The sequence below is a fragment of the Salvelinus alpinus genome, chromosome 13, assembly GCF_045679555.1.
Source record: "Salvelinus alpinus chromosome 13, SLU_Salpinus.1, whole genome shotgun sequence".
Lineage (NCBI taxonomy): Eukaryota > Metazoa > Chordata > Actinopteri > Salmoniformes > Salmonidae > Salvelinus > Salvelinus alpinus.
The window spans coordinates 8,236,343-8,255,724 of record NC_092098.1 but is presented as its reverse complement, the minus strand read 5'-3'; the positions used below and the strand labels follow the sequence as shown (position 1 = coordinate 8,255,724).

The window sequence follows — 19,382 nt, the reverse complement described above, 5'->3', positions numbered from 1 at the left end:
GTTTTGACCATGACAGTTTACAATCTATGGTAACGCCAAGTAATTTAGTCTCCTCAACTTGTTCAACAGTCACACCAATCATTACCATATTCAGCCGAGGTCTAGAACTTAAGGAATGCTCCTAGTTTTAGAAATGTTCAGGACCAGTTTATTACTTGCCACCCATTCCAAAACAAACTGGAACTCTTTGTGAAGGGTTTCAGTGACTTCATTAGCTGTGGTTGCTGATGCGAATATGGTTGAATCATCAGCATACATGGACACACATGCTTGGTTTAATGCCAGTGGCAGGTCATTGGTAAAAATAGAAAAGAGTAGAGGGCCTAGAGAGCTGCCCTGCGGTACACAACAATACATTTCTGACATTAGAGAAGCATCCATTAAGGAAATGCATGAATACAATGCATGAATACAATTGCTCACTGTTTGTTATTGGCATTTCCTGCCTAAGTTTGTCCACTTTGCCAATTAAATAATCATACAAATAATTGGCAACATCAAATGGTTTTGTGATAAATAAGCCATCTGATTCGATGAAAGAAATTTGTCTTTCTGCCCATAATTTCATTTAAAGTACTCCAAAGTTTTTTTCTGAAACTGGAAATACTTATCTCCCTCACTAGCTTTAAGTACCAGCTGTCAGAGCAGCTCACAGATTACTGCACCTGTACAAAGCCCATCTATAATTTAGCCCAAACAACTACCTCTCCCCCTACTGTATTTATATATTTATTTATTTTGCTCCTTTGCACCCCATTATTTCTATCTTTACTTTGCACATTCTTCCACTGCAAATCTAATATTCCAGTGTTTTACTTGCAATATTGTATTTACTTCACCACCATGGCCTTTTTTTGCCTTTACCTCCCTTATCTCACCTCATTTGCTCACATTGTATACACTTATTTTTTTCTACTGTATCATTGACTGTATGTTTGTTTTACTCCATGTGTAACTCTGTGTTGTTGTATGTGTCAAACTGCTTTGCTTTATCTTGGCCAGGTCGCAATTGTAAATGAGAACTTGTTCTCAACTTGCCTACCTGGTTAAATAAAGGTGAAATAAATAAAATATATAAAACAAAATTCAGTTGGTAAGAGACAGACATTCAGTAAATACTAGGAATAGATTGTCCACCATCTTTGTGTTGTCCAGACAGAAAAGAGAAATAGGCACAAGAACATTTCGATTTAGAGCAATAAAGAAATGTAATAATTTATCTGAGCAAACCAGAAACCTTTCAATATATAAATTCAAACAATACTTTAAAACCGTTTAAATATAATACATAGGAAAGTTGTGCTGGACTATGGTAGAGGAATAATCACTCTATCTTTTAGACTGTTAGAATATTTATCTGGTCAATATGTCAGTCTGTTATACGTGAAAATGTGATTGTATTATAAATTGTATTTTAATGTTTAAGGACTCTTGGAAGAGTAGTCCAAATGAAGACTAAAAGAGATCCTAATCAAATCAAAATCTCTCTCTCTCTCTCGCGCACGCACACACACACACACACACACACACACACACACACACACACACACACACACACACACACACACACACACACACACACACACACACACACACACACACACACACACACACACACACACACACAGTCCTATAGAAAAGATTGCTCACACACAGCATGGCATAGGAAAATCATTCATATTATTTACATGAATTTGATTTTGCAGTTGACGTGAAATGCGCGTGACAGTGACACTGACACCTCCCTATTCTGAGTGGACGCAAGTGCGTTCAAGGTGTTGCAGACAGACAGCGCTGCCTGTTACGAGTGATGGCTATTCCGAGTCTTTTCGGTGAACCGGATCATTTGGCTCCTTTCACCTAAAAAGAGCCGTTCTTTTGGCTACCAAACGGCTCTTCGTTCAGTAGTGCTTACAAAGTGACCTTAAACCATAAAAAAAATGGCCAATCTCTAATGTAATGCCTACAACGTTGCCTATCATTAGGCCAGATCGTGTTATGTGAGTTCAACTATATTTTTACCAGACCAAATATATGAACAAATATAATGCAATGGAAAAATGAGCGTTGATCAGAATGAGGCTCTCTCCTCACTATATGGTTCCTGCACTGAGGAATTACCATCTTCAGATAATCGACGTCTGGAGCTGAAAAAGCAACAGTAACAGTATGCAAATAAGGGAGCCAAATGAACGTATTTTTCACAGATGCAATTCGATTCCCAACGTTCACCAAAAACAGCCGTTCAAAAAGAGCCGTTCGTTCGTATCACTACCGGCTACCCACCCGGCCACTGCAATGCGATGCTGCGGCTGCTCACTACTGCCGAGAGTCCCGCGCAGTACTGATGGAGGGAGGGAAGTTGTGAGGCGGCGCGATATCCCCTAAAAATAGGGAGATATCCCCTAGAAAGGCCAACCTAAAACCATGGCGGAGGCCAATCCTTTTAGGGGACTGCCCCGTTTGCGGAGGGCCGCGGTAAGGTGTTTACGATATAAGTATTTCTTTGATGTTTCCCGAAATTAGGATCAGGATCTGTCTATTGCAGCATAGCGAGTCGAACACTGCTTGGCCGGGATGTGCCCTACTGCGGCATCAGCTAGAAATCGCATGCGACTTAAGGCATATACAAATGTCAGATAACACTTGAGTTTCTGTCTGTTCTTGTAAGCGTGAATTTCAAAAATAGTTTACATAGTTGTACGTCTATACATGTGTTTGGAGATGGGGGGGGGGGGGTCGGACAGGACATGCCAATGACAAAATGGAGTGTATGATAAGTCTTGCGGGATAACAACAGTAACATTAGTTGAAACAGGTCTTTAGGCATTGAAGAGTGATATAACCTAGTGTTTGTTGTGGGAGGCTATTATCATCAGTGTTATCTTTATCGATAGAGAGTTAATGAATATTGTATGACCTTAAAATATTATTGCAGTTGCCTAGTTGCATTTCTACAGCTATCTGTATGTATCAGTCTGCATCATTCATATACAGTTAGCTAATAACTGATATAGCCTATTGTACTATATTTGCTCTGTAGTTCACCACAGGGCACCACAGGCACCACAGCCAATTCTTACTTTGGCCGCCTTTCCTTCCAGTTCTCTGCTGCCAATGACTGGAACGAATTGCAAAAATCACTGAAGCTGGAGACACATATCTCCCTCACTAACTTTAAGCACCAGCTGTCAGAGCAGTTTACAGATTATTGCACCTGTACATAGCCCATCTGTAAATAGCCCACCCAACTACCTCATCCCCATATTGTTCTTTTTTGTTGTTGCTCCTTTGCACCCCAGTATCTCTACTTGCACATTCATCTTCTGCACATCTATCACTCCAGTGTTTAATTGCTAAATTGTAATTATTTCGCCACTATGGCCTATGTATTGCCTTACCTCCCTAATCTTACCTCATTTGCACACACTGTATATAGACTTTTCTATTGTGTTATTGACTGTACGTTTGTTTATTCCATGTGTAACTCTGTGTTGTTGTTTGTGTCGCACTGCTTTGCTTTATCTTGGCCAAGTCGCAGTTGTAAATGAGAACTTGTTCTCAACTGGCCTACCTGGTTAAATAAAGCTGAAATCATTTATTTTTATTTTGATGTACTGTTAACAAGGTGTTTCACTGACACAGCAGTGTGGTCGGAAACGATGGAGACAGTAGTTTTGTTAGAGCTGAATTATACCAAAAAACTATCTCATAATACATGCATTATGTGATGGTATAGCGGGTCTATTTGAGATGTGTAATAGGCCAAAAAACTGTTGATATGCACGTTTCTGATCTGTGCTGCAGTGGTCAAACTAATCTTCAGCATGTCTCCACCAGGATTGACTGAGTGTGAGGGAAAGCTGATGAGCTTGGTGTCGCCTGGTGTGTTTCATTGATCACCTGTCCTGCAGACATTCAGATTGACTTTGCCTTATATCTATTTGCATTCACGCTGCTGCTCAAAGCTGCCCCTTGGATCACAGTGGCCTGTACATGGAAGTACATCTCCAATTGGCCTATGTAAAGTTCCATTACTGAAGTCTTATTCACTTTTAGTGCTGAGCCTGAGGTGCATTTGCCTCACACATCTGAAGAGTCTGACATAGAACAACAGCTAGTTGGTCACAAGGATGTTATAAGAGTCTAAGGTCCTCCACTGCTGTTGCAGTATGATGTTGGAGGTGTTGCAGTATGATGTTGGAGGTGTTGCAGTATGATGTTGGAGGTGTTGCAGTATGATGTTGGAGGTGTTGCAGTATGATGTTGGAGGTGTTGCAGTATGATGTTGGAGGTGTTGCAGTATGATGTTGGAGGTGTTGCAGTATGATGTCGGAGGTGTTGCAGTATGATGTTGGAGGTGTTGCAGTTAGAGGTCGACCGATTATGATTTTTCAATGCCGATACTGATTATTGGAGGACCAAAAAAAGCCGATACCGATTAATCGTCCGATTTATTTATTTGTAATAATGACAATTACAACAATACTGAATGAACACTTATTTTAACTTAAAATAATACATCAATAAAATCAATTTAGCCTCATAAATAATGAAACATGTTCAATTTGGTTTAAATAATGCAAAAACAAAGTGTTGGAGAAGAAAGAAAAAGTGCAATATGTGCCATGTAAGAAAGCTAAGGTTTAAGTTCCTTGCTCAGAACATGAGAACATATGAAAGCTGGTGGTTCCTTTTAACATGAGTCTTCAATATTCCCAGGTAAGAAGTTTTAGGTTGTAGTTATTATAGGAATTATAGGACTATTTCTCTCTATACGATTTGTATTTCATATACCTTTGACTATTGGATGTTCTTATAGGCACTTTAGTATTGCCAGTGTAACAGTATAGCCTCCGTCCCTGTCCTCGCTCCTTCCTGGGCTCGAACCAGAAACACATCGACAACAGCCACCCCCGAAGCAGCGTTACCCATGCAGAGCAAGGGGAACAACTACGCCAAGTCTCAGAGCGAGTGACGTTTGAAACGCTATTAGCGCGCACCCCGCTAACTAGCTAGCCATTTCACATCAGTTACACCAGCCTAATCTCAGGAGTTGATAGGCTTGAAGTCATAAACAGCGCAATGTTTGAAGCATTGCGAAGAGCTGCTGGCAAAACGCACGAGTGTGCTGTTTGAATGAATGCTTACGAGCCTGCTGGTGCCTACCATCGCTCAGTCAGACTGCTCTATCAAATCATAGACTTAATTATAACATAATAACACACAGAAATACGAGCCTTAGGTCTCATCGCGCTCCAGCGACTCCTGTGGCGGGCCGGGCGCAGTGCGTGCTAACCAAGGGGGCCAGGTACACAGTGTTTCCTCCGACACATTGGTGCGGCTGGCTTCCGGGTTGGAGGCGCGCTGTGTTAAGAAGCAGTGCGGCTTGGTTGGGTTGTGCTTCGGAGGACGCATGGCTTTCGACCTTCGTCTCTCCCGAGCCCGTACGGGAGTTGTAGCGATGAGACAAGATAGTAATTACTAGCGATTGGATACCACGAAAATTGGGGAGAAAATGGGATAAAAAAAGAAGAAAAAAAAAGAAAAAAAAAAGAAATACGGAACCGTTCCGTATTTTATCTAACGGGCGGCATCCATAAGTCTAAATATTCCTGTTACATTGCACAACCTTCAATATTATGTCATAATTATGTTAAATTCTAGCAAATTAGTTCGCAATGAGCCAGGCGGCCCAAACTGTTGCATATACTCTGACTCTGCATGCAATGAACGCAAGAGAAGTGACACAATTTCACCTGGTTAATATTGCCTGCTAACCTGGATTTTTTTTGCTAAATATGCAGGTTTAAAAATATATACTTCTGTGTATTGATTTTAAGAAAGGCATTGATGTTTATGGTTAGGTACACGTTGGAGCAACGACAGTCCTTTTTCGCGAATGCGCACCGCATCGATTCTATGCAACGCAGGACACGCTAGATAAACTAGTAATATCATTAACCATGTGTAGTTATAACTAGTGATTATGATTGATTGATTGTTTTTTATAAGATAAGTTTAATGCTAGTTAGCAACTTACCTTGGCTTCTTACTGCATTCGCATAACAGGCGGGCTCCTCGTGAGGCAGGTGGTTAGAGCGTTGGACTAGTTAACCGTAAGGTTGCAAGATTGAATCCCTGAGCTGACAAAGTAAAAATCTGTCGTTCTGCCCCTGAACAAGGCAGTTAACCCACCGTTCCTAGGCCGTCATTGAAATTAAGAATGTGTTCTTAACTGACTTGCCTAGTTAAATAAAGGTGTAAAAAATTGCATTTAAAAATACATTTTAAAAATCGGCTAAATCGGCGTCCAAAATGACCGATTTCCGATTGTTATGAAAACTTGAAATCGGCCCTAATTAATCGGCCATTCCGATTAATCAGGCGACCTCTAGTTGCAGTATGATGTTGGAGGTGTTGCAGTATGATGTTGGAGGTGTTGCAGTATGATGTTGGAGGTGTTGCAGTATGATGTTGGAGATGTTGCAGTATGATGTTGGAGGTGTTGCAGTATGATATCGGATGCTTTGCATTATGATGTTGGAGGTGTTGCAGTATGATGTCAGAGGGCGTTGCAGTATGATGTCGGAGGGCGTTGCAGTATGATGTCGGAGGCGTTGCGGTATGATGTCGGAGGCGTTGCAGTATGATGTTGGAGGCATTGCAGTATGATGTCGGAGGCGTTGCAGTATGATATCGGAGGTGTTGCAGTATGATGTCGGAGGCGTTGCAGTATGATGTCGGAGGTGTTGCAGTATGATGTTGGAGGCGTTGCAGTATGATGTTGGAGGCGTTGCAGTATGATGCCGGAGGCGTTGCAGTATGATGTTGGAGGGCATTGCAGTATGATGTCGGAGGGCGTTGCAGTATGATGTTGGAGGTGTTGCAGTATGATGTTGGAGGTGTTGCAGTATGATGTTGGAGGTGTTGCAGTATGATGTTGGAGGGCGTTGCAGTATGATGTTGGAGGTGTTGCAGTATGATGTTGGAGGGTGTTGCAGTATGATGTTGGAGGTGTTGCAGTATGATGTTGGAGGTGTTGCAGTATGATGATGGAGGTGTTGCAGTATGATGATGGAGGTGTTGCAGTATGATGTTGGAGGGCGTTGCAGTATGATGTTGGAGGGCGTTGCAGTATGATGTAGGAGGTGTTGCAGTATGATGTCGGAGGCGTTGCAGTATGATGTTGGAGGGCGTTGCAGTATGATGTTGGAGGCGTTGCAGTATGATATCGGAGGTGTTGCAGTATGATGTCGGAGGTGTTGCAGTATGATGTTGGAGGCGTTGCAGTAGGATATTGGAGGTGTTGCAGTATGTTGTGAGTTTCTCTGCTATTCCAGAGACAGTAGAAGGGTTCTATTTGACCGGCATTTCTCCTCTTTCTCTATCATTAGTTTATTTTATTCATCATGTAGAGACAATACTTGTCATAATTGTTTTGCAACGCTTTAAAATGAACCGGAACCTAAATTCCAGTGGACAGAATTAGAACATCTTGGTAAAATTAGAGCCCATTACATTCATCCAGAGCCATGTAGTTAACATGTGTAAAAATATATATCAAAATATAACTCGGCATTCATCTATCCATGCAACATAGGGGTTATCATTTATACCAAACATCAACATGCTGACTTAGGTGTATTCACTCTTTTAGTGTGATAGGGAGGAGGGCTTTATGTAAGAGTTATCTAATGATCTAAAAAGGTCAACAATGTAAACGTCCACACGTACTGAGTAGGATGAAAACTAAGAAGAACAGCTTGAGAACGGCAGTGAGGCAATAACCAAGTAGGAATAAAACAGAGCAGGCTGACACAACAGTCATACCACACAGGCAATGAAGTTAAATGATATCAATTAACTTAACTGTTTTTCACTTCTCCTGCTGTCTTCTTTCTGCAGATGTCCTTCCCGGGGAATCTCCACCTGGTGTTGGTTCTACGGCCCACCAGCCTCCTGCAGAGTCCCTCAGGCACCGGCACTGACTTGGGCTTCCGCTTCAGCCAGGAGGACTTCATGCTCAAGATGCCGGTAAGAAGTGGAGATGACGAAACCAAGGCTTGTTTGAAATGTTGAGCAACTGCCAGTACAGAAAGTGGTTAAGGGACAGTATTCGGGCGATCACACTAGTTGTTTCAACAGTCTGACAATACCAGGGGCTGTGAAGGACTCTCTTAGGTTGTGTTACCCACAATCTCTCTCTAAGATGTATTACTGTAATGTGAGGAGTGATTATTATCGATTCTGGTTGTCATGGTGGTTTTGTGTTGTACACCTCGGTCTGCTACTCTGCGTTCCTCCACAGGTGGTTATGCTCAGTTCAGTGACGGACCTGCTTCGCTACATCGATGAGAACCAGCTGACCTCAGAGTTTGGTGGAACTCTGGAGTACTGCCACAGTGACTGGGTGGTCCTTCGTACGGTAAACATGCTGTCCCGCGGTGTCACCTAAAGCAACACATCGATTTATAGGCAGACCTGGTATTTTGGAACACTGACCCCGTCAACAACATGTAGACAATTAACACCGCAAAGCAGCCTGGATGTGCGGTGTGGCAGAATACGTGACAAATTGGTGTTTTTGGTATAAGGCAGACATTCGTGAATATTTGTCTCCCTCTGTAGGCTATTGAGAGCTTTGCCGTGACCGTGAAGGAGATAGCCCAGATGCTGCAGTCGTTCGGCACCGAGCTCGCCGAGACCGAGCTTCCAGATGAGGCCGACGACATCGAGTTCCTCCTCAGATCCCACACTGACAAATACAGGCAGCTGAAAGTAAGACACATCTCCCATGACAACCTTGGAATTATTCAAACATTTTTGTTGTTGTTGCAAGGCCGTAGTAGTGCATGGTGTTGTGATGTCCTGTGAATAACTGAATGGCAACGATTGCAGGATGACATCAGGTCAGTGATGCGGGAGGGCCGTCACTTGCTCTCCAACCTGGAAGCTGCCAAGGCAGCTAAAGCTGATGGTCAGGAGGACAAAGATATCAAACAGGACTGGGACACGGTGCAGAGGTACAGTACACTGTTAAAAAAAAGATGGCTCAGACAATTGTGTTTCTTCACATGCCGTTGGTGTGTGTAGTTTCATTTATCTCATGTTGTCTTTGCGGTAGCTGCCATGGGATGGGGTTCTGGAGGAATTATCGTTTTGATAGATTTAAGTGTTTGACCTTTTAGCTTGTGTACCATCTGTTTTCGTCAGGCTTCTGGCCCAACTACGGGACATGGAGATGGCTTTTGATGGCTTTTTTGAGAAGCATCACCTGAAACTGCAGCAGTACCTTCAGCTGATGAGATACGAGATGAGCTTTCATGAGGTACAGACAGTTGAGAGTGGTAAAAGTGAAACGTGTCAATCTGTACTATTTCCTACATTTAGTGCCAAAGGTCAAACTTCCTTTTCGCTGTTGCTCAGATGGAGGAGATCCTGGACCGGCTGTCTGGTCAGGAGAAGGAGGTCGCTGCAGTGGGCGGGACTGTGGTCCAGACAGAACAGCTATTAAAAGATCTGGAGTCACTGGACACCCGCGCACAGGTCAGGGTCCCACGACACAAAAGAACCTCTCGCTTGACCCTTATCGAGTACATCTTGAGATTTCTGACAGAGAAACGTAAACTGCTCCAGATAGATGCACCTATGATGGGGATCCTTGACTGGGGGGTTTTTGTGATTGTGGTGGTTGTCAGGAAGAGATGGGCCGTGCCCAGATAATCATCCTGCGCGGCCACCAGCTGGCCACCGGTCACCACTACGCTCTGGCCCTGATCGTCCAGCGGTGCAACGAGCTGCGGCACCACTGTGACGTGCTGACCACCGCTATCCGAGCCAAACGGGCTGCCCTCACCCGCATACGTGACCTGCTGCTGCGTCTGGAAGAGGCATGCGAGCGCACACACACACACACACACACAATTGTAACCCCCATCCTCCCATATCCACTCATAAAGCTTGTAGAGTCTGTGATGTCTGTGATGGTCAGTGTGTCATGCTTCCATGCGTCTCTGTGTGTGTGTGTGTCTGTGTTTGTGTGTCTACGTCCGCCCTCAGGCCCGGCGCTGGTGTGACGAGGGGGCTTACCTCTTAGCCAATCAGCTGGTGGATAAGTTCCAGTCCAAGGAGGGAGCTCAGGGAGCGCTGCAGGATATAGAGAGACTCCAGGAGGAGACACCGTTGTGTCTGAGCCAAAGCCCTGATGTCCTCAGTCTGGAGTTCGAGGCCATCCTGACCCCACAGCTAGAGGTATGTGTCCCTGTTCCATAGTGTGTTCTTTGGTATCAGTCACTTTTTCACCCAGCCTGGCTCCAAGTCATACCGTGCCATTTCCTCCCGTTATCACTGTATCATTTCATCCCAAAGCTCTTTGGTACGACGACAACATCCTGTCAACACAGCAAACATGACAAATACTCTGATACTACTTCTGCCACAAGCGTAGAGTATTATTATCAACAACCTACTGTTGCCAGCACTTTCCACCCTCATGCAGATCCAATAGGCCTGTCGATCTCTATCGGTAATCTCTCTCTCTCTCTCTCTCTCTCTCTCTCTCTCTCTCTCTCTCTCTCTCTCTCTCTCTCTCTCTCTCTCTTTCTATCTCAGTCTCAGATTGGGGTGGCCACTGAGAAGCTGTCTGCCATGCAGAGAATGATCCACAACAGACAGGCATGTCTGAGGAAGCTGGCTGACATTCAGGTGCGGCCCATCCAGCTGGTGGCCCCTCGGCCTGAACACTCTCCCCGGTGCAAATCCCCTCTCTTCTCCCCCAAACACAGTACGTTTCCATAAATACACAACCACAAAACTCTTACCGAGGCCTAACGGACGCTGAATGTGAATTCGTTCTCGTACTCTGATTATTAGGTGTGTGAGAAACGATTTTTCAAGAATGATAGTGGACATTCAGCAGCCTGTCTTCCTCAGATCAAGTGTTCATACTTGAAGTAATAGTCTTTTTTTTTAAATAATCATTCTGTGCATTTTCATGCCTGCAGGTGTAGATTTCAACTCGGTTCTCAACTCAAGGTTCTCTTTTGACCTCTTACCTGGCAAGAGGGCAGCTCGGAAAAGCCCTAGAAAGGTGAGAGTTGGGTTGTGACACCTGAAAGATCAGAAGGGTTCATTAAGTGTATGACACGTACGGGACCTGTATTAATATAGGACTTTGGTTACGTGGTTATTTCGACCAGCATGCCCGTTTTTTTCTCTCCATTCGACGATTCGGATGGGATTTGTTTTACCAAACTGCCCCGGGAAATATATCATTTTTCTCATTCAAAATGGACCATCGTGTCGGGAGCCAGGAGGCTGTTCCAGGCGTGAATATATTTCAACTTATCTAGGGATAGCCTTACATTGGCTTTCAGTTTGGAGAAGGTAAATGGTTTCAATAAGAACTGTGAACTGTACGCAGACATTCAATTAACTGACGCAATTGCCAATTTATCAATTCATTGGCACAATATCATCCGCTTAATCTTTTAAAAGAGAAATAGGCAGCGGGCTGCTGGTTGAATCAACGTTGTATCCACGTCATTGTCATGAAAGTACGTTGAACCGAAGTGGAAGAGACGTTGAGTTAACGTCTGTGCCCAGTAGGCGGGAAAGTTGGTATATGACAAAACAGATCATTCATCTGTACGCTACGGGCGTAGCACTTTGTTTTTAAGACTGCGTGCCGCACCTGTTCAACTCTGTATTATCCCTCAAAAAAACAGGGATGACGATTCACACGGGATAAGTATTAGCAGAGGACCTGGGGAGTTTGCCAAAAAACGGTCGTTTTTGGGGGGGGGGGGGCTGGAATAATAACCTTCCCGCCAAATAAAAATGACTGACATGTCCGATACGGACAAGACTAAAATGACGGATGTGGTGTTTTGTGCTCGTGCGGATAATTACATCACCCGACCATCCCAACCTCCCCCGTCCCAATAGGGCTATAGAATGTCCCTACTTTACATTTCATGTAAATACGATTTGCATTTTCTCCAGTGTGGGATAGCATATTCTTTTATCTGGCCTCCACATCATCTTTGTCCTACAGAGTGGCTTATCATTGTTTCAGCTTGTCCTGTTGACTAAATTCATCCCTGCCCTCTCTCTCTCCCCTCCAGATAGAGGTGATGCATGACTATGAGGAGAATCGCAACTCTCTCTCCTACGGCCAGGAGGGAGAGGAGAGCCCAGACCAGCTGAAACGGTGAAACAGCACCCCACTCATCATCAGTCTGCATGTACTGTCTGATTCCAGCTTGGTTCCATCAACTATTTATCTGGTTTTGTCTGTTATCTGCCTAGAAAATGTAATTACGTTTAATTTAATAAAGGAATTTCCCTTACTGGTGCCTCTCTGTCTCTCTCTCTCTCTCTGTGCATCTTGCTGACTGTGCTTTGTGTCTTCAGACACATAATCAAAGAGCTTATTGAGACAGAGAGGATCTATGTAGAGGAGCTGCTCTCTGTCTTGCTGGTAAGGTGTTTCATTTAACAGTTGCACAGACACACAAAACATCCCAAAGGGTACAATATATAAAAAACCAAGTCTTCATTTCTGTAGGGTTACAGGGCAGAGATGGATAACCCCGCCCTCTCCCACCTACTGCCCTCTGTCCTGCGCAGCAAGAAGGAGGTCCTGTTTGGGAATATGCCAGAGATCTACAAATTCCATAGCAGGCAAGGATGTACACAAACACTCGCTCTTTCACACGCACTGATAAGCAAAAGCTCTGTTTTTACAGTGAGGAGAGTATTGATTGAAGTCATGCCTCATCCGCCCCTCCTCTCTACAGGACCTTCCTCCAGGACTTGGAGGGGTGCCTGGAGACTCCCGAGAGGGTTGGAGCCTGCTTTCTACGACGGGTGAGCAAGCTTCTGATCACACCTCTCTGACTTCATGTGTTATGGGGTCATCAGGCAGAGCCCCCTGTAACCCTCTACAGTCAGTTGGCTTGGTTTTGACATTTTCTCTGTCGTTTCAGAAAGAAAAGTTCCAGGTGTACGAGCGTTACTGTCAGAACAAACCGCACTCCGAGTTGCTATGGAGACAGTGCTCTGCTTCCCTCTTCTTCCAGGTACTCTGGCTAAGTGGACTGCCAAACTGTTTTTTTCATTGAAGAGAGATGCACTTCCCCTTACCTCCCACTTTTGAATCCCCTTTCATGTATTGATAAAAGTTATATAGTTTTGACGAACGTTGCGTCTTCTGGATACATTTGAAGGATTTCTTCAGTCTTTCCGTCTCTATCCTGTGTAGGCGTGTCAGAAGAAGCTGGAGCACAAACTGGGGTTGGACTCGTACCTCCTAAAGCCCGTCCAGAGACTGACCAAGTACCAGCTGCTGCTCAAGGTAGGGCTTGGGCTCAGCCGACATCTTGACTTACATGGTTCGCGTGTGTGCTTTAACATTCCATTTGAACACATTGGGGCCCTCCGGGCTTCTGTCTTTCCCGACAGGAACTGTTGAAGCACAGTGCAGACAGTGATTATATCTCTGAGCTGCAGGGGGCACTAGAGTCTATGCTGAATCTCCTCAAGTCTGTCAACGACTCCATGCACCAGATCGCCATCACAGGTTATGAGGTAAAGCATGTGAGTGAGAGAATGTATGAGTGACTAAGTGAGAATGCACGAGAAAGGGACAGATGTGCATATTTTACAAAAGTGAATTTTGTAGTAATTATGTCTTACCATATCCCAACATGCTGGGTTGTGTTGTGTCTGGCTGTGTCACCAGGGGGAGCTGAGTGACCTGGGTCGGGTGCTGATGCAGGGCTCCTTCAGTGTGTGGATCAGCCATAAGAGGGGCCCGACGAGGATGAAGGCCCGTTTCAAACCCATGCAGAGGCATCTCTTCCTGCATGAGCACGCTCTGCTCTTCTGCAAGCGCCGCGAGGAGCATGGGGAGGGCCACGACCGCACCCCCTTCTATAGCTTCAAGCACTGCCTGAGGGTAAGGCCGGGGGGCAGGGCACGGCCGGCACTTCTGTTCTTATCATATGGACACACGGTCGCTTTGATTAAAGGGACAGTCAATACACTTGCGGTGGTGAATTGTGTTTTGTCTGCAGATGAGTGCTGTTGGCATCACTGAGAATGTCAAAGGCGACGTGAAGAAGTTTGAGCTCTGGTACAGTGGCAGAGAGGAGGTGTATGTTGTTCAGGTGAGGGCCACATTATGTATCATTTGATTTTGATTATCTTGTGCTCTCGGTTTAGTCTGTGCCTTGGCAAGTGATGGAGTGGGCTTGGTCTGGTCTTCTTACTCACTTCATATGTACTCACTGTATTCTAGTGAAGGCTCATCCTATATAACTACTGCCGTACCCACCTTTTCTATTCATACACTGTCCATGATGTATATACACACCATCCTGTGTATTGATATTCCGGACTCTGACATTGCTCGTCCTGATATTCCTCAATTATTTTATTTTATGTTTGGGGATTTGCGTGTATTGTTTTGTATTGTTAGGTATTACTGCACTGTTGGAGCTAGAAACACAAGCATTTCGAGGCACCTGCGATAACATCTGCAAAATGTGTACGCGGCCAATACAGTTTGGTTTGATTTGACTCGCTGACACACACACGGTACTGATGCCCGTGGTTGTTCCCCAGGCCCCTACGTTCCAGATCAAGATCGCCTGGCTCACCGAGATCAGGAAAATTCTCACCAACCAACAGAGGCTCCTCCAAGGTTTCTACTTTGCGTCTACTTGTCTGTCAGCTTCCATGTTGGGTGTGTTGTTCATTCCCCTTGTCCTCTATTGTGGTGTGATGTGACTTGTCTGTCTGCATGCCAGTAGTTGGGTTAAACTACCTGGAGGTCTAAAGTCCCTTTTTATCTGCCCTCTGCCCCCCTCTCCCTCTCTCAGAAGACATTCCCCCTATTCAACTCTCAGAGCAGACTCCTCTGTCTCCTCCCTCTACTGACAGGTGATGCTCTTTGCATGTCCTCTCACGTCCTCTCATGTTCTCTCATGTCCCCATGTCTTACAATTTGCATGATGAACAAAGAGAACATTGGGATTTCCTGGAAATGTTTGAAAACGGCGCTCGTAGCGTGTGATTCGTTTGTGGTCGAAATGTCAAGCTTGTTTCTCTGGCGTTGGTCTGGAGAATGATGTGACTTAGCCAGTGCCTGAGGCCAAGCTTGTGACCATGTGGATGTTGTGTTTCTGCCCCGTTCCTTTGCGACGCGGGACAGTCTGGCTCATATGTCGGTGTGCATGCCGTGGAGTACCGGGCAGACCACTGGCTGCTCAGGTTGTTTTGATGTCCTTCCTCACAGTAAGCCTCTAGACCAGTCCCTCAGCACGGAGGAGGCCGAGTCGTCGGGCCGCACCAGCCCCGTCCTCACAGACCCCGTGGTCTTCTCCCCCCAGCCCCAGCACAACAATCGACGCAGTGAGTAAGCGTGGAAAACAGCAGCCATTTTGTCTCACCAACTCACTTTAGTAGCAAAGCAGACTCCAAGTCTACTGGCCAATTGGGGCCGGTCGGTGAGGTTTTGACACTGAAAAGTCCAGCATGTCGTGGTGGAATTGTGTTTTTGTCGTCAGTGGGAAAGTTTTGAAAGTGTCTAACGTAAGTGACATTTAGGTGAATATGTTTGGCACGCAAAGAGACGCCTTTGACTTGTGGGGAGGGTTGTAATCGAGAGCTTCTGTCTGTCAAACGTAGGTTGGCCTGGCACCTCCCACTCAGTGGACATCTGTGAGGGTCCGGAGGACTGGAGCACCACTGACTTGTCCAACCTGTCAGACTCTGACGAGGAGGACGACCCTACTCCACTGGTGAGCCAGTCTAAACGTCACCCGGCGTTGTAGTGTCAAGTGTTCCTGCAAAACAGTTTGTGGACGTAATTGGACATTGTAGTTAGAGCACGATGTAAAATACGAGGCTATTGTCAGTCTGTTTTTTGTTTATCTGGTCTTAATGGGACATGCTTTCCTCTCACAGGTTCCTGGGAGGTACAGGGCCCTGGTGGAAAGTAGTGTGTGCAGTACAGATGACCTCATCATTAAGTGCGGCGATGTCATCCAGCTGCTGGATCAGGACACTGTAGGGAAGTGGTGAGAAGCCCCGTTACTAATATCACTACCGCTGTTACTGTTGCTTGCTGTCGTTACTACAGCAGCACTCCTGATTCTCTCTCTGTCAGGCTCGTGAGGAATGTCAGTCGTTGTGATGAGGGTCGGGTCTCAGCTGATAACCTGCACAGGATTCTGGGAGAGAGTGGCCGTGCCCACTCAGGCAGGATGGAAGGTGAGGGGCTCCCCGTGGAGCAATAGTAGAGATCACTGTTCTTGTGTTTGTAGCTATTAGCAAGGATGAATAAGATGTCCTCATATCCACAAACAGACCTGCACATTACTACCTTACTACCTGTGTGTTTCTCTACATACCTGCACATTACGACCTTACTACCTGTGTGTTTCTCTACATACCTGCACATTACGACCTTACTACCTGTGTGTTTCTCTACATACCTGCACATTACTACCTTACTACCTGTGTGTTTCTCTACATACCTGCACATTACGACCTTACTACCTGTGTGTTTCTCTACATACCTGCACATTACTACCTTACTACCTGTGTGTTTCTCTACATACCTGCACATTACGACCTTACTACCTGTGTGTTTCTCTACATACCTGCACATTACGACCTTACTACCTGTGTGTTTCTCTACATACCTGCACATTACGACCTTACTACCTGTGTGTTTCTCTACATACCTGCACATTACTACCTTACTACCTGTGTGTTTCTCTACATACCTGCTCATTACGACCTTACTACCTGTGTGTTTCTCTACATACCTGCACATTACTACCTTACTACCTGTGTGTTTCTCTACATACCTGCACATTACTACCTTACTACCTGTGTGTTTCTCTACATACCTGCACATTACTACCTTACTACCTGTGTGTTTCTCTACATACCTGCACATTACTACCTTACTACCTGTGTGTTTCTCTACATACCTGCACATTACTACCTTACTACCTGTGTGTTTCTCTACATACCTGCACATTACTACCTTACTACCTGTGTGTTTCTCTACATACCTGCACATTACTACCTTACTACCTGTGTGTTTCTCTACATACCTGCACATTACTACCTTACTACCTGTGTGTTTCTCTACATACCTGCACATTACTACCTTACTACCTGTGTGTTTCTCTACATACCTGCACATTACTACCTTACTACCTGTGTTTTTCTCTACATACCTGCTCATTACTACCTTACTACCTGTGTGTTTCTCTACATACCTGCACATTACTACCTTACTGCCTGTGTGTTTCTCTACATACCTGCACATTACTACCTTACTACCTGTGTGTTTCTCTACATACCTGCTCATTACTACCTTACTACCTGTGTGTTTCTCTACATACCTGCTCATTACTACCTTAGTACCTGTGTGTTTCTCTACATACCTGCACATTACTACCTTACTACCTGTGTGTTTCTCTACATACCTGCACATTACTACCTTACTACCTGTGTGTTTCTCTACATACCTGCTCATTACGACCTTACTACCTGTGTGTTTCTCTACATACCTGCACATTACTACCTTACTACCTGTGTGTTTCTCTACATACCTGCACATTACTACCTTACTACCTGTGTGTTTCTCTACATACCTGCTCATTACTACCTTACTACCTGTGTGTTTCTCTACATACCTGCATATTACTACCTTACTACCTGTGTGTTTCTCTACATACCTGCACATTACTACCTTACTACCTGTGTGTTTCTCTACATACCTGCACATTACTACCTTACTACCTGTGTGTTTCTCTACATACCTGCACATTACTACCTTACTACCTGTGTGTTTCTCTACATTCCTGCACATTACTACCTTACTACCTGTGTGTTTCTCTACATACCTGCTCATTACGACCTTACTACCTGTGTGTTTCTCTACATACCTGCTCATTACGACCTTACTACCTGTGTGTTTCTCTACATACCTGCTCATTACGACCTTACTACCTGTGTGTTTCTCTACATACCTGCTCATTACGACCTTACTACCTGTGTGTTTCTCTTACTCTTTCAGGGAATCAGAAAACCCGAAAGCTCAGCTCTCTCTGAATGAAGCACGTGCCATCCACTCTCCGTCCGGACACAACCTCTGTCACCATAACTGTCGTCCCGACATCATTCCCTATCCAAGGTCATCTTTCCTGGAATCTCCAGGGGCCTTGAACATGCTGCCAGAGAGACCGACCAGTCATCAATCAAACCAGAGGATCTGAAGGGTCAACTTTGCCTTCTTTTACCGTCCATCTCCGGAAATGTATAATAATCACCACCATATTAATACCATGACGATAAACCACAAGGACGTCTTTTTACATTTCCTCCAGAGGGTGCATGTGTTGCCGTGGGTAACATCCCTACCCACGTCAAGCAAACAACCTCAAGCACAAGGCAGTGGACTGAGTCTACTTTCCGACCCCAGGCAGCATCACAACATCCCCTTAAAGAACTGTCACCCCGGGGAGATAGGATCTCCATGTCTTCATTTTCCTGTGGATGAGATGCATGAACTGTTTCTAGTCCACTTTATAAATATATTTACTTAGAAAAAGGACTGTTTTACTTCTGTTACAGTGAAAGTGAATCAATCTCTATTTTTTTACATTTGTGTGTAACTATCATGGTTCACGATAGACCATGATAGATTTCAACATATCATCAATGCCAGGTTATGTGCCAAAACATGCTATTGTACAGTTGCCCTGTCTGCTTTATTTGTTAGAACAGCCTCATTTTGTACCACTCTCATTACCCCCAATTACTATGGTAAATAGCTTACATTTCAGTGTGAAAACTAACAGCAAGCAAACAGTGCCAAGCGTTGTATTTCTATGCTCACTATTCTGCATGAATGTCAACAGGGCGTTGCAAGTGGTCAGTTCCCTGTTGAACATTGCCTAATGCTTCTTTTTATGTGCACTGCAGTTTTGTGCCAGTAGGGGGTGGTGTGTCAGTCATCTGACCATTTGACGTGAGAGGAGGGTCCTGCAGTGCTTCTGCCGCTGCTGCTATTTCTGCTGCTGAGTGAGTGTGATGATTGGATGTTGCAGCTTATATGTCAATTCTCCACATAGACGGACGTTGGGGATTCATGTGAATGTACAGAGAATTTCATATATGACATGGATGGAAATTATTTTACCAAATACAAGCACAAGATAATCTGATGGGAGAGTCTTTCTTTACGTTCTAGGTCATTTAGCAGACACTCTTATCCATTTTCGTAAATGTTTCTTTACTATGTCTTAATTTATTTTTATTTTTTTACCTTTATGGGTGTGGATGTGCATTTT

General features: G+C 44.6%; 1 protein-coding gene across 8 annotated transcripts; it reads left to right on the top strand.

The window, feature by feature from the left end:
- The first annotated feature begins 2,295 nt into the window (after positions 1-2,295).
- On the top strand, positions 2,296-19,256 carry LOC139536919 (proto-oncogene DBL). 8 transcript variants are annotated; one of them, XM_071337647.1, is made up of 27 exons: positions 2,297-2,478; positions 7,909-8,037; positions 8,312-8,428; positions 8,632-8,781; positions 8,902-9,026; positions 9,217-9,331; positions 9,430-9,549; positions 9,702-9,893; positions 10,063-10,254; positions 10,615-10,786; positions 11,007-11,092; positions 12,129-12,214; positions 12,418-12,484; positions 12,572-12,687; positions 12,804-12,873; positions 12,993-13,085; positions 13,268-13,360; positions 13,468-13,593; positions 13,748-13,963; positions 14,082-14,174; positions 14,632-14,710; positions 14,892-14,949; positions 15,305-15,420; positions 15,697-15,809; positions 15,976-16,088; positions 16,178-16,281; positions 18,107-19,256. In XM_071337647.1, exons 1-27 carry the CDS (start codon positions 2,428-2,430, stop codon positions 18,139-18,141), a joined length of 3,027 nt encoding a protein of 1,008 aa, XP_071193748.1. In that variant the 5' UTR covers positions 2,297-2,427; the 3' UTR covers positions 18,142-19,256. The 8 variants fall into 8 exon arrangements, with proteins under 8 accessions (XP_071193752.1, XP_071193748.1, XP_071193745.1 ...); XM_071337644.1 differs by having other exon boundaries at positions 15,221-15,420; XM_071337646.1 differs by having other exon boundaries at positions 2,298-2,478; positions 14,889-14,949.
- The last annotated feature ends 126 nt before the right edge of the window (positions 19,257-19,382 follow it).